At 35.9% G+C, this 15,959-nt stretch overlaps 1 protein-coding gene across 1 annotated transcript in view; it reads left to right on the top strand.

The window, feature by feature from the left end:
- Window positions 1-9,074: 9,074 nt before the first annotated feature.
- KIF18A (kinesin family member 18A) overlaps window positions 9,075-15,959 on the top strand; it is a 66,311-nt gene continuing 59,426 nt past the window's right edge. Inside the window, exons 1-4 of the mRNA XM_069469749.1 lie at window positions 9,075-9,399; window positions 12,019-12,176; window positions 15,206-15,310; window positions 15,776-15,886. Of these exons, the coding sequence (XP_069325850.1) occupies window positions 9,075-9,399; window positions 12,019-12,176; window positions 15,206-15,310; window positions 15,776-15,886 (699 nt within the window). The remainder of the gene's footprint in view (window positions 9,400-12,018; window positions 12,177-15,205; window positions 15,311-15,775; window positions 15,887-15,959) is intronic.

The following is a 15,959-nucleotide window of genomic DNA, read 5'->3' as shown; positions in this document are numbered from 1 at the left end:
AAATTAGCTGTGCTGGTGGCACGAGCCTGTAGTCCTTGCTACTGGGGAGGCTGAGGCAGGAGGATCATTTGAGCCCAGGAGTTTGAGGTTGCAGTGAGCTATGATGATGCCACTACACTCTAGCCCTAGGTGACAGAGCAAGACCCTGTTTCCAAAAAAAAAAAAAGAAAGATGAGTTATTTTACCAAACATATTTCCCATTTGTTCCAGGTATTTTCTCTCTTCTTAAAGTGTACATTTGGAAATAATACCCACAACCGGGGACGTAAAAAAAAAACTCATTCATCCAATAACAAACTAGGCCAAAATCCTTAAATAAATTTATTTTGTAATGCCATTATTAGAGAATCTAAAAAGCAGCTAAACACCAAATAGTTTTACAGTCAGCACTAACGGGAGTAGGCCTGGGCCCTCAAACCAAAAGACCTGGACTTTCAATTAATTCAGATAAAGAGATCTCACAGTTCGGCCCAAGTAAATATGGCTGGAAGAAACAGATCCCTACAACTTCTCGGAGGCCTCACTACTCAGAGAAAAGCAGAAAATAAAACACCCAGAACCCATTAATCCACCATCCAACAGGCTCCGCCTCTACCTCTAGCAGAGAGCATAGGCCAATCTCAGCCTGCAACAGTCTCACTCACACCCAAAACCCTGGGACCAGGCTCTGCACCTGCCAGCCTGGAGGTAGTATGACCATCCCAGGTGGCTGCATCCCACCTGAAGCTCCGTCCTAACCCCGCCCACCTCGGCCACCGCCTCCGGAAACGGCCGCGCGCGTTGCCACGGCGACGCCCAGACAAGGTCGCTTCCACTGCGCCGCGCGGGTGAGGCTCCTGGCACCAAGCCGCAGCGCGCCGTGGCACCGTCCGACGTGATGACGTCATGAGTACGACAGCCAATGAAAAGAGGTACTGAGGAAACTGGCTTGGATTTGAATGTGGTGATTGAGTTTGAAGCGCCTGGAGGCGGACATTGAAGTGAAGTGGTCGCGGTAACCTCTCCTCGGGCAGAGGTGAGTGAGAGTCACGCGAAAAGAAAACCCTGGTCTCTGGGACGCTCCTTTTGATGACCTGTCTCTTTGGAAGCGGAAGGTCCTGCTGCTTCAGGTCTGGAGGACAAGGTGGGCTTGTTGACAAACACAGAAGCCTTGTGTTGGGGTGGTCCGCGTCCCTGGGGAGAAAGGGAAAGGAAGAAGGGATTCGAAAACCCGCTGAGGCACTACTCTGCGGGAGCTTAGCCCCTGACTGCTCAACAGGAAGGGCAGGGATCTCCTGCCTTAAATTCTTAGAGGAAGTCGAAAGTTTTAAAGGGTATCTTGGCCCCTTTCCCAGACTTTGGCACAGGACTGTAACTGTCCGGCACATTGCAGTGGGAACTTTCTTCAGGACTCCAATTTCGGAATGTTTTATTTCAGACGCACAAGTGAGCGTACCTCTGGGCTTATCTATCAAATGAGGAGCTTTCGTTCATCAATACATAAAGTTTTTGTCCGGTGAGGTTCTGCTATTAGGCTTGCTTTGGTCAATCCGGAACCCGCCAGGAGCCCCGGTTATAGCGTCAAGCAAGACGAGACCTTCCTTGACTGCCTAACGGGATTGCTGAGAATTAGATGAGGTGCGGAAGAGATATTACTTGGCAAAGTGCTCTACAAATGAAAGGAACTGGAAACACTGAGTATCATCCCTTCTACAGCCTGTTATTGGTTTCTGCTAGAGTTTTCTTAGGAGCTCATTAGCTGCTTAGTTACAGAGAGGCCAATGCTGACTGCTGTTTACTGTATGAGAAGGGATTATTTGACCAGAACATTATTTTTGTGAGTGATGTATAGTTTAAGGTAACTATGGATTGGATAGAATGTCAGGAACTCTACAGGTTGTTATTAGTGTCATTTCACCACATCCAGGTCTCCCCACCTTGGGTTTTGGGAGATTTTTTTATGAACTTTTGTGCTGGAGGATATGAGGTCCAAAGACTAGGTAGTGCTTGTTATCACGCTTGTATTACTTTCTAAGAACTATTTCGGTAACCAAAGATTATCTGCCATTGACAGTAGTAATTTCCTCTTATGTTATTGAAGAATATTTACAAATTCACAAAATTTTCACTTTGAAAGTGCATCCTCTCTCTCTCTCTCTCTCTGTATATATCCCTACTCAATTAGGAAGCAGTAAAATTACTTTTACGCTCTTGACTCTATGAAAAGTAGGAGGAAAAAGTAGCCCAGCTGTCAGAGGTGGCATTCCCTCCATTTGAACTTTTCATTTTTCCCCGATGCTTGTAAGTTAGCGGAAGCAATGGCTCTAAGACTAAGGTTATTCCAAAGAGAGGTTTAGGTTAGATAGAGACTATAAATGATAATATCGACTATCAGTCATCCTAAAAAATGTTTGTTGAATCTAATTCAGATATGAGGTTGTATTTAAGAAATAATGTATAACCATAACTTTACTTCTGTACCACTGTTTGGAAGCCCTCTCGTCCAGTTCCATTAGAGCCTAGTTTGGACTTTGGATTTGGACCTCGATCCACATTTGGCTTCCTACTTGCTAGCTATTTCATCTTGGAAAAATTACTTATTTTAAGTCTAAGTTCCCTCTTTTGTAAAATGGAGACAATAATAGAATCAATATCTTATGTGATTATTATAAGAATTGAATGAGATGATGAATGTTAAATGTTTACCATAATGCCTGACACAGAAAGTATACTCAAATAATAATCATTGTTGTCCATTATTACTAGTTAGTTATCACCATATCAACCTAATCCAATCATTCTTAAAGCATATTTGCTGAGAATGGCTACTGTGTGATATCTGACAAGCACAGGGAATTCATAATCAGAGTCCATGCTCTCCCAGTGCTTACATTCTAGAAAGAAAACAAGCAATAAAAATGTAACCAAATAATATATATTTTCTGGGTCCAGGACAGGGGGTAAAAAAGATAATATGTATTTTCTACTTAATGCTAAATTCTAAGAAAAATAAGCCTGGTAAGAGATTGGAGAGGCAAAAACAGGATGACACTATTTTGGATAGATTCTTTAGGAAAAATCCCTATATGAAGTGGCTTTATCTAGAATGAGCAATGGTTACATATGTTACAAGTTAAAGATTTGTCTGTTCAACTTGGTTTATATTACCACGCAACTATTGAAGAGAATTAGGTTTCAATACTTCTTCATTCAATATTGCAGAGGAATGAGCTGTTCTACATAAATGATTCTCCCAGAAATCGAATATTAGCCTTGTTAAGTAATAAAGTATTTTAACCAAACTCTATGATGAAAATAAAACATGATCTTCCCATTTCTCTAATTTTGTAAACAAGAAATTGGGAACATTATTTAACATTTTTTGATACCTCAGGGTCCTCACTGAAATTGTTAGTGTCAATCATTGTACTTTACTATAATATGTTGTTTTTCTTAGAGAAATACATGTTGTTTGCCTCTACTCTAAATGGGTAAATTGCTGTTTGTATTCTATGAGTACTTTTTATAGCTTATTAACTTATTTGTTCATATGTTTGAGAACTTAATATATACCAGTCTCTCTACAAGAGACTAGGGATAAAAGTAAAAATAGGCAATCCCATCAGCTGTCATTTCTTATCATTCTCTTGTACTCTTTCTAATCATACACAATAATCATAAAATTTTGGACCTAGAAAAGGACCATAAGTATCATGTAGTCTAACCCTTCCCCTTCATTATTTTTTCTTTTATATCTTACTCTCTCTTAGACTACACAAATACTCTTCTACAGATTTAGTACCCCTTATCCAAAATACTTGAGACCAGAAGTTTTTTGGATTTCAGATTTTTGGGGATTTGGGAGTATTGGTATTATAGTTACCAGTGGAGCATCCCTTATCAAAAAATCTGAAATCTGAAATGCTCCAATGAGCATTTCCTTTAAGTATCATATTGGTGCTCAAAAAGTTTGGATTCTGCAACATTTTGGATTTCAGATTTTGGATTTGGGATGCTCAACCTGTATTATAATGAACAATGGTGTTGAAAGTTTAATATTGTTGTCTCACCAATGAAATCCAACCATTTTGCTCTTTTGGTTCTATTCAACAAATACCATTTAGGAGTAGATATGACAAAATTGATCACAGGCTGTAAAACTGTCTTCTGAACAGTTGTCTGAAAAGAATTTGTGAATCAACACATTATTGTACAGATAACAATATTTAGGTTTTTCTTTTGCTGCTTCATATTAAAGATGGTCAAGGAATTTGGTGTGTGCTATATTCAGAATCAACTCTTTTAGTCAGCCATGTTAGAAAAGAAAGAGGGCATGTATTAAGTAGGAACAATCACTGAATCCCTGCAGTTGTCAGTATATTTGAACATAGACTAATTTTTACATTTTGATGATTCTGTTGACCTTGGGCATTTTTATTAAGAAATAGTATTCACTTAGTTGCTTTTGAAAAGTAGAGAAATACAGGTTACTTTAAAAATTAAGATCAATGTCTTTGTTAAAATCTGTAACAAGTTGTAAAAAATTGTTATATTTGACATTATACTTCTTAAATTCTTTTAGATAATTATCAGAATTTCTCCCTGAAATGTTACTTGAATAAAGTCTATTGCCTTCTAAAATGCCTTCAATAATTCCCAATTAACCTCAAAATAAATCTAAACTCCACCGTCTTGCATTAAAGATCTTCTAAACCTGTCCTCATTTTTATCTAGTTTTTATCTTTTCGTGCAACCTCTACCCTTCCCCTCTGTTCTCTCCAGCTGCTGCAGAAGGGAGCATAGCTTCCCTTGAATATTTCTTTAGATGCTGTAGATAAAATTACATCCATTCATCTAAAACTAACCAGTTAAAAGAAACAAGAGATTTAAGCAAATTGACCATGCAGCCAATTAGCCTGTGTCCTCCACACAAACTCTTTCCCATCACAGGCTTTTGGACTTGCTGCCTGGAATGCTCATGCCCCAGAGAGGTTTGCTGCCTCACTTTAGTCTCTTTAAAAAGTCACCCCACCAGAGAAGTTTTTCTGCTTCATCTAAAATAGGAGTCTCCACACACACTCCTGACCATTTCTATCCCAGGGCTCAGAAAAATGCCAGCACATAGAAGGCACTCAATAAATATTTACTAAATGCATAACTAGTTCTCCTTCCTATGCTTCCTAAATACTTTTACTTGGTTAATAACTGTCTATTCTTCAATTCTCAGCTCTAGTCACTTCTTCTAGAAAGCCTTCTAACTATATTAATCCCCCATTACAGTCTTATATAGCACCGTTAACTTATTCCCTATAACACTTACCACAGTTATACCTTTACATGTTTGTATCAATATTTTATTAATATGTTTCCCTCACTACACTGGAAATAATAATAATAGCAAACACTTTAGTTCGTACTCTGAGCCTAGCATTGTGGTAAGTGTTTTATCCTTACTTAATCCTTATAGCTCTATAAGATAGGTACTATTGTTAGTCTCACTTTCCAAGTGAGAAAACTGAGCCACGAGGAGATTAAATAACTTGCCTACTATCACAGCCAGTTAAGCAGGAGAGCTGGGATTTTAACCTAAGCTGTCTGGCTCTAACATCTAATAGTTAATTAATTAACTAATTGGTGAACGATACCTTCCAACCTTGAGATTCTGAAGTCTATTTTGAAATAATCACATGGTATTTTATGTTTATTTTTTAACTGTTTCATTTGTGTATATTTAATCTATCATTTTTTAAACAAGTATATCTCTTAAAGTCAAAGCATTTTTGAATATTTCAAAGCATTGTTGAATGTTAGAAAAGTGTGTGGAGGGTAATTTTAGGTATCATAGGGAATGTGGGATACTGCTATCCTTTAATAGGCAGGGGACAGAAATGCTAAACATCCTCTAATACATGGGGCAATTCTACACAAGGAAGAATTGTCCTACCCAAAGTGCCAGTCATAAGCCCATTGGGAAACACACAAGAATGGACTCAGTTACTTTGGAAGAAGAGGCAGAAGTGGGAGCAGATAGGAAAGAGAATTGACATTTGTCAAATACCTTAATACAACACTTAGTACTTGTTACCTCTTTTAGCCTTCACAACAATCCTATGAGGTCTTACTGTCTCTTTTATACAAATAGAAACCTGAGATTCAGTGAAGTTAAGTAACTTGTCCAAGGTCATGGAAGTGAGGTGATAAAGGTGCTTTGTGAAACTTGGCTAGACAGAAGCTCAAGGATGAAGAAAGAGCAGAGTAGTAATTCACATGGGACCAGACTGTTAGAATCCAAATGACCATCCCTTCGTTTTCAGAGTTCTATTTTTGGGTAAAGACAGAGTCCTAAGAAGGTAAAGCTGTGTCCAGTATCTGCTGCTTTTAGATTGCTTTGGCCTTGTTTGAATTCTGTCCAAAAGTGTATGGTTTTGTGACACATTTTAACTTTAATATTGTTATTTCTCCCATTTAAAAAAAATACATCTTTTGACCCCTTTTCCCCCTCCACTTAACCATTTCTCTGCTCCCTTTTAGAGGAGTACTTTCTATATTCCATGTCTCTGAATCTTCTCCCATTCAGGTTTTTGTCCCTACCATTCCCCCAAAATTACTTTTCTCGTTGGCTTCCATCCATGTCGCTAAATCCCAGGGTTAATTCTCATTAAGTACTTAACCTATTAGCAGAATTTTTAATGTAGTTGATCACTGTCTCCTCCTTGATTTAAGATTTCCCAAAAGTCTTAATGCAGTTTTAAAAGCTTTAAAATTGCATTAAGACTCTGAAGACAACCTTTACTTTCTTAACCTGTCTTCCAACTGCTTTGACATTTCCACCTGTATGTCTGTTAAAACTCTGAGACTTAAAATGACCAAAACTGAACTCCTGATCTCCCATCAACCCCAAAGCTGCTCCACCCTCAGTTATTTCCATGTCAGTTAATGACTGCTCCATTCTTCCTAGCTAAAAAGCTTAGAGTTATTCTTGAATCCTGTCTTTCTCTCATATTCCACATGTACTTGTTAGGAAATTCTGACAGCTTTACCTTCAGAATATGTCCAGAATCTGACCACATACCACCTCTGTTGTCACCATCGCATTCTGAGCAGACACCATCATCTCTTGTCTATATTACTTTAATGGGCTAGTCTCTATACCCTATAGTCTGTTATCTACACAGCTGTGAGAATGATCAGATTGTCACTCCTGTGCTCAAAACCTTCCAGTGTTCTTTATCGTACTCAGAGTACGAGTCAAAGTTCTTTTAATGGCCTATGTTTCTTATTTCATATCTTACTACTTTCCCCTTTGCTCATTTCATTCCAGCTAACACACCAAGCACCACTCTAGGATCTTTCCACCAGCTTTTCTCTCTGTCAGAAAGTGCTTCCCCCAATATCTGCCAGAGTAACTCCCCCACTTCCTTCAAGTCCTTATTCAAATGCTGTTTTGGTATAGATTTTTTTTCTTTTAATTTTTAAATGACAAATGTATTTATGGGGTAGAATGTAATGTTTTGATACATGTATACATTGTGCAATGAGCAAGTAAGGCTAATTAACATATCCATCACCTCACTTATTTATCATTTCTTTGTGGTGAGAACATTTAAAATCTACTCTTAGCAATTTTGAAATATACAATAGATTATTATTAACTATAGTTACCTTGCTGTGCAATAGATCACCAGAACTCTTCCTCCTGTCTAATTGAAACTTTGTACCCTTTGACCAACATTTCCCTTTTTTCACCTACCGTACCCACCCCAAACTCTGGTAACTGCCATTCTGCTCCCTTCTTTTATGAGTTCAAATTTTAGGTTCCACATATAAATGAGGTCATGTGATATTTGTCTTTCTGTGCCTGGCTTATTTCATTTAGCATAAAATCCTCTAGATTCATCCATGTTCTCACAAATGACAGAATTTCATACTTAATAGTATTCCATTGCATGTATATAATCTATTCATCTGCTAATGGGCCCTCAGATTGTTTCCCTATTTTGGCTAGTGAGAACAATGCTGTAGTGAACTTGAGAGTGCAGACATCTCTTCAGCATACTTATTTTAATTTCTTTAGGTATATACCCAGAAATGGGATTGCTGGATCATACTAATTCCATCACCTCCTTGAAGTCCTTACTCTAATGTTTGTTTTGTTTTTTGAGGTATTTTGGGGGGTTGTTTTTGGTTTTATTTTTTTGTCTTCTAGATTCTAGATTATTTTCTGGTTAGTTGACACTTCCAAATTATTGATCTTTGTTATTTTGTTAACTTTTCCTGTTTTCATATGAGGCTATCATAAAGTCAGACCATAATTTCTAAACCTATCATGGATTCCTTAAACACTGAATATTATTAGAAAGCAGCAATTAGGATCTATCTATATTCAGAGAGTAGGATCTTTGAATACACTAAGGAGTACATGCCATCTCTGTCACCTTCAGACCTGAGCTAGCTTGTTGATGCATCCATGGAACTATTTTTAACCCTATGAGTCTCTGAGATACAGGTAGACCAGCCTGGATATATCACTTTCCATTGCCAGAGGCTTGCAGCCAGGATCACTTTACTAAAAATACTTCACAAGTCAAGGCTCTCCCATCATTACCTTGATATGATTCTGAGAGATCCTTTCCTGTCCATTCCCATGACCCAAGCTAAAATAGTGCTGGAGTTCTTGTAAAAAATCAAAGCTCAGTTTTTGGGTAGCATAGCTATGATTACATATGGTTTAGCTATAGTATTTGTGTTTAAGCTGAAACCCGGGGTCTCACTATTGTTGCAGGTATTATAAAACTTTTATCATGTTTTTGTGCATGTGTGTGCCATTTAATTTTTTGTTTTAGGGTATTTAAGTGCATATATATCTATGTATATGTATATATATGGATGTGTGTGCACATATATATGTACATATACATATATGTTTCCCCAATAACATTTACCACATGATTAGAACAGAATTAACACCTTTTTTGAATGAATACTACATGCCAGTTATATGCACACAAGTAAAGCTAATATTAAAACTTTATTTTCCTTTTTAATTTCAGAGAAATATTCAAGCATATATATAAACAGGAATCATATAATCAACAATGTCTGTCACTGAGGAAGAACTGTGTCACCACATGAGAGTAGTTGTCCGTGTACGTCCTGAAAACACAAAAGAAAAGGCTGCTGGATTCCATAAAGTAGTTAATGTTGTGGATAAACATATCCTGGTTTTTGATCCCAAACAAGAAGAAGACAGTTTTTTCCATGGCAAGAAAATTGCAAATCGAAATATTATGAAGAGACAAAATAAAGATCTGAAATTTGTATTTGATGCTGTTTTTGATGAAACTTCAACTCAGTTGGAAGTTTTTGAACACACTACTAAGCCAATTCTTCGTAGTTTTTTGAATGGATATAATTGCACAGGTAATTGTTTCAATTTGGGATTTAATTTCTCCATCTGATTTCCATTTTACATTAGGAGGGGCATCTACTTGGCCCTTCCTTATAAATATAAACAAATTTAAGGTGATTGTATGCTAAAAATTCTGAAGAATTTTGGCCGGGTGCAGTGGCTCACGCCTGTATGTAATTCTAGCACTCTGGGAGGCTGAGGCGGGAGGATCACCTGAGGTCAGGAGTTCGAGACCAGCCTGAGCAAGAGCGAGACACCCATCTCTACTAAAAATAGAAAAAAAATAGCCAGGCATGGTGGTGCATGCCCATAGTCCCAGCTACTCGGGAGGCTGAGGCAGAAGGATTGCTTGAGCCCAGGAATTTAAGGTTGCTGTGAGCTAGGCTGACACCACGGCACTCTAGCCCAGGTGACAGAGCAAGACTCTGTTTAAAAAAAAAAAAAAAAAAAGAATTTTGATAGATTTTAACTGTGAATGTAGATTTCTTTGAAATTTAGGCATCATTGCCAGGCATGGTAGCTTATGCTTGTAATCCTAGCACTTTGGGAGGCTGAGGCAGGAGGATCCTTTCAGGCCAGGAGTTCAAGACCACCCTGAGCAGCATAGCGAGACTCCATCTCTACAAAAAATAACAAGAAATTTAAATTTTTTTAAAAAAAAAAAGAAATTTTGTCATCATATATATCATTTGTGAACGTTTCTCTTCTGGGGCCTTACCTCTATAGACAGTCAGTCCTTTCCATTTCCCATTTTATTATACCACATGCTTATTTCAATTGATACTAGATGTCTCATAATTTATATTCATAAATTTTCTGTTTACCTATACAGTTATATATCTCTGGGGAATAGACATTTCTGAACATTTGGCAATTGCTTTGCAGTACCATTTTTCTTTATGGTACGTTGAAATAAAAATTTTAACACGCCATGTTAATTGAGTATCTTGTGCTGTTTAGCCCATCTTCAGTCCAAGAAGCATCTCTCCTGCTTTGGAGAGTTTATAGTAATTTGCCTTTCAAAAAGGCCACATTGATTTCGTAGAAAAAGAGATACCCAAATTGGCCAGTTCATTCAATGCTTACAAAGCACTAAGCACCATTATTAATATTTTTGTAATTATCAGTATCTATGATATTTTCCCAAAGATACTTGACAACTATAACGTGTTTCATTGTCTTTCACTGACTCATTCAGTTTTATCACAGAATACATGACCTCTTGGTCAAGTTAAAATGGAATGTGGTTTATTGATTGGGACTGTAGTGATTCCCATTTTTAAGCAGATAGTCTTTTCCTCATTCGTGAAACTTCATATTGTCTCTAGAGATTTTTAAAATTGTTCTTGACTACAAAAAGAAAAGACTATATACCAAACTACTTTTGAATCTTTGGTTCCTTTGTGGTTTTACTATTCTTTCCCAGCTGTCTTATGGCTTCATGATATGTCAGCTTACATGAAATAGAAGAAAGAAAAACATACATCAGTTAAATTCATTGTACTGAAAAGTATTTTTATAGTTTGTTAACATCTAGCTTAGCAGAGAGATTTAATTTATAAAAATATTATCAGCCAGTCTAAGTATTAGGGCTTATTGCCTTAAATGAATATTATATTGGGTGTTTACCATATGTAATTCAGAAAGTGGGTTATACATTTGAATAAACACATGACTTTTGTATTGTACTGGATAGAATATTGGAAACAAAGTAATTTACCTAAAACAAAAATTTTAAAAGGAATTTTATAAATAGTATCTAGCTGGGATTCATTCATTCAACAAATTTATGTTGAGTACCTGCTTCATGCCAGATGATTTGCTGGGCGCTAAGGATACATGGCCTCTGCTTTGGTGGAGCTCACAGTTGGTAATACAGTATGATACATGCTAGGATAGAGGGAAGTGGATGTGCAGTGTATACGCAGGGCTGAAATGAAGGATTGGATGTTTCTGCCTAGGACCATCAGGGAAGGCACAGAGAAGTGACATTTGTGCTGAGTGTTTAGAAACAGGTAGAAGTTTTCCTGCTGGATTATTAAGTAGAGGTACTCTCCAGGACAAAGGCAGTAGAGTAGAAAAGAAACAGTGAATGCTGAGAATAGTGAATAATGTAGATCTAGGTATACCTAAATCATAGCAAGGAAAAAATTAAGTGGAGAATTAAGTAGGCCCTGTCTCTTAGAGTGCTTTATAATATTCCAAGGTGGGGAATTTTAACTTTCTTATGTAAAATTGTGGAACAGTTAAGATTTCACATATTCATAATTATTCATAAAAATTAGTCTGTACAAACCAAGGGATAGATTAACGAAGATTGAGACTCAGAGGAAGGGAGCCTAATAACTGATCAATTAAAATTTGTAAGATTGCTGTGGAAGAAAGGTAGGAAGTGTTAGAGTTGGGGTGGAGGGCAATGGTGCCATTAATCAGAACAGAGAATATAGGAATAAGAGTAGATTTGTGCTAAAATTCCCAGATTTTGAGGATAAGGCTATAAATTAATTTTTTATCTGTTGGGTTTAAAGTTACTGTTTAGAATATCTAGATGGAACTATCCATCAGAGAGTGGGTATAGTAGAGTAATATGTCATAACAAAGAACTTTGATCCCTTTTCCAAAAAACTCAGTACTTGCCTATGGTGCCACTGGAGCTGGGAAGACCCACACAATGCTAGGATCAGCCACTGAACCTGGAGTGATGTACCTAACAATGTTAGACCTTTACAAATGCATGGATGAGATTAAAGAAGAGAAAGTATGTAGTACAGCAGTTTCTTATCTGGAGGTAAGTTGGCAATATCATTCTTTAGATTAATCAGTAGTTTTGAAAAATATTTAAGTTAGATGGGTTGTTCAAATTATTTTATTATACAGGAATTTTCTCACAAATTTATAAAATCATTAAAATTTCTGGTCTTGAGTATTTGTTATGCATTTTATGATTTTTTTGTTAAGTTTTTTTATTTTGGCATAATTTCAGACTTACAGAGAAGTTACAAGAATAGTACAAAAAACTTCCAGATAGCCTTCACTCAGATCTTAACATTTTACTACATTCTCTTTCTTTCTCTGTACGTGTGTAGTTCTTTTTTCAGAGCTAAGTTGCAGACTTGTAAAAATAGGAAATTTTCTTAAATAACCACTGAATAGTTATCAAAATCAGGAAATTAGCAATGATACACTATTACTTTCTAATCTACGGACCTTAATGAAATTTTGCTAATTATTCCATTGATGCCCTTTATTGAAAAAGAAAATCCAAGATCATGAATTGCATTCAGTTGTCGTATCTCTTAAGTCTTCTTAATCTGCAATTTTTTGTGTGTTTTTTTGTATTTCATGACATTGTCAAAAAATTCTCAGTTTGGATTTGTCATGATTAGATTCAGGTTATGCCTTGTCAGGGACAACACAGAAGTGATGTTGAATCCTTTTGACATCATGTCAAGAAGCTTATGCTGTTTGTTTGCCCCATTACTGGCGATGTTAAACATCGATCAGTTTTATTATACTGGTGTCTGCAAGTCATCTCCATTTTAGAGATACTGTTTTACCTGTTATAATTAGTAAGTACCTTGAGGGAAGACAATATTTACTCCTCAAACTCTCATCTAATTAGTATTAGCATCTGCTAATGATTCATGCCTGAATCAGTTATGATGGTAGATGATGGTGATTTTTCAATTCTGTCATTTCACTTACATTTATTCACTGACTTTCTGCTATAAGGAAGAGCTTTCCCTTTCCTTTATTATATCAGCATAGACTCATACATTTCTACTTTATTGAATAGATTATAATCCCTTTCTGTAATCATTTTTTGTGTGTTTAAATTGTGCAAGATTTGGCACCTTCATGCTGCCTCTTGAGTCCTTTTGACTTACCCCGTAATTCTTTCAGGCCTCCTATCCTCTTAATGATAGCTGGCATTCAACAAATGGTAAGTAAGTGGCAGGCACTCTAACTTTGCATTCAGGTAATGTTTCAGAAAACAGTGCAGAAACCTAAAACCCTGATTTCATTGCCTGTTCGTTTCTGGTGTCAGAAAATTTCTCTCTTATTAACATCTTATAGTTTGGTCCCTACTGAGAAAGTTTCTTCCAAAGATTGATTAAAATCATATATGTTGCTAAAAATTTCTTCAACAGGACTTAGAAATAAAAGAGAAGTAAAACTCATTTTCTGTAGTTAAATAGTGAAAAGAATTGTTCTGAACTCAGGAAAAGAAGGTGGCAGCATTCACTATTTTTTCCTTAAATCCTTTTATAGTTAGGGAGAATTTTGAAGCTTGGTTATTTTCATAATTTTTATTGATTTTTTTTTCTTTTAATCTTCTTTCACATTAATGATAAGGCAGTGTCTAATATGGCTTTCCACTCGGGTTATGCACCAGAATTGCCTATGGAACTTTTTAAAACTGGGTTTGCCTGGTCCTCACCCCTTGGATATTTTAATTTAATAGGTGTGCAGTATGACTGAGACATGTGATTTTTAAAGTTCCTAGGTGAGTCTCATGCATAGACCAGCTTGAGGGCAATCATTCTACTTGTTTGGTATAATTGAAGTAGATAAGGAAAAGCAACAGAAAAGTGACTGCTACTCATCAGAAAATAAGATCTACTGGGAGGCTGAGGCAGGAGGATCCCTTGAGCCCAGGAGTTGGAGGTTGCAATGAGCTATGATGACACCACTGCACTCTAGCCCCAGCAACAGAGCAAGACCCTGCCTCAAGGAAAAAAAAAAAGAAAGAAAAGAAAAGAAAAGAAGATAAGATAAAATCTAAAAAAAACTCTTCATATTATCATTTTACTACTTTGAGTTTATTACATTTTAATAAAATGTTTATTTATTGTAGAGAATTGTACCAATAATGAATTATCATTATGGGCTATTAGAATATGGAAGGAAATAACACAAAATAATTTTTTAAAGACTTAATCTTGTATGTTTTTTCCTAAATCTTATCAGTAATAGTTTTAATTGTCATTCGGTTGGCAAGTAGTAAACTTTGTACCTTTAATAAATTCATAAAATCAGGAAAATACTACTATATAGAAATATGTATTACTTATAGAAATTACTTTTTAAAAACTTACCAGAGATATAAAATTGCAAATGTGTTCTCAATATAATGCAGCAGAGTGAAGCTGCCTAGGCTCCAATTCCTATTCTACTATTACTTTTATGAGTACGGACAAATCATTTAACCTCTTAAGGCCTTAATTCCCTCATCATTCAAATGAGGATGAGTCTGCTTTTGAAATTTATTATTAACAATTATATGTCAAACTTAATGTAATTAAAGGATAAATGAAACATATGCCATCTTATCCTTGAATATGGGTTTTCCTTAACGTTTAATCTCTAAAATTTAAAAAGTTTGGACTACTTGGACATAATGAAATAATAAATATCTTCTCCAGTAAGAACCATGTCATCTCCATACAACCCTGCATTTCACTACACCAGAATTTCCCAAGACCATGTGTTCCAGATATTTCCAGGAAATAAGAAAAGGCAATTCAGCCATCTTATTTATCTCTGTTTCCCCATAGTCATCAAGTCAGGAATTACAGGGTAAGGATAAAATGACTCCAACTTTAAGTTTCAATTTCAAACCTAGGTAATCAAACTCTTCTATATTTTGGAATGGTAGAAAATTAATGGCAACATGAGATAGTAAGGGTGAGATGAATGAAAATGAGCTGCTGCTTGTCTTTAAGATAAAATTCTAGTAACTTTAAATCAGCAATGTGTGTGATGTAATCACTATAGTTTTTACATCGATACTAAAGCAGTATTTTTTATTTTAAGGTATATAATGAACAGATTCGTGACCTCTTAGTAAACTCAGGGCCACTTGCTGTCCGGGAAGATACCCAAAAAGGGGTGGTCGTTCAGGGACTGACTTTACACCAGGTATGTTAGACGTCTTTTTCGTTAGAATACCAAGTGTGATTATTTAACCATTTTAACCACCCAATTACTTTTCATCCTGTTTGAGGGGGTTAAAAAAACCTAATAAAGTGCAGAATTTAAATGATCAGAGTATATCTTCAGTCTTATTTTGTTTTCTTTAGAAATAATTGAGTGAGGTCTTCTTTCGAAAATCTTCTTGAATATTTAATGTCATATGTTATTCTGCTTAATACATGTATATATTATCTCCTTAAAGGGTAGATTTTATCTTTTATTCCTCCTCTAACACCAGAGTATCAAGCAGATGGTTTACACAATCAATATTTAACAGGATTGAATTTATACAAAACACTTTTGTATATTTTCTTTTACCTTTAAATGTCTTCTTATTTGTTGAAATTTTATTGAAAAATTTAAAGATAGTTTGCTAATTTGTATATTTTTCTTCTGTTTAAACTTCTCTAGCCCAAATCCTCAGAAGAAATTTTACAGTTATTGGACAATGGAAACAAAAATAGAACACAACATCCCACTGATATGAATGCTACATCTTCTCGTTCTCATGCTGTTTTTCAGGTAGCTGGCCACTACATTATTACTCTTAAAATTAAATTTAAAATAAATGAAGCCAAATTCATGGCTAATAATT

Source organism: Eulemur rufifrons, chromosome 6 (genome assembly GCF_041146395.1).
Source record: "Eulemur rufifrons isolate Redbay chromosome 6, OSU_ERuf_1, whole genome shotgun sequence".
NCBI lineage: Eukaryota > Metazoa > Chordata > Mammalia > Primates > Lemuridae > Eulemur > Eulemur rufifrons.
Note: the sequence above shows the minus strand (reverse complement) of the source record. Positions and strands in the feature narration are given on the sequence as shown.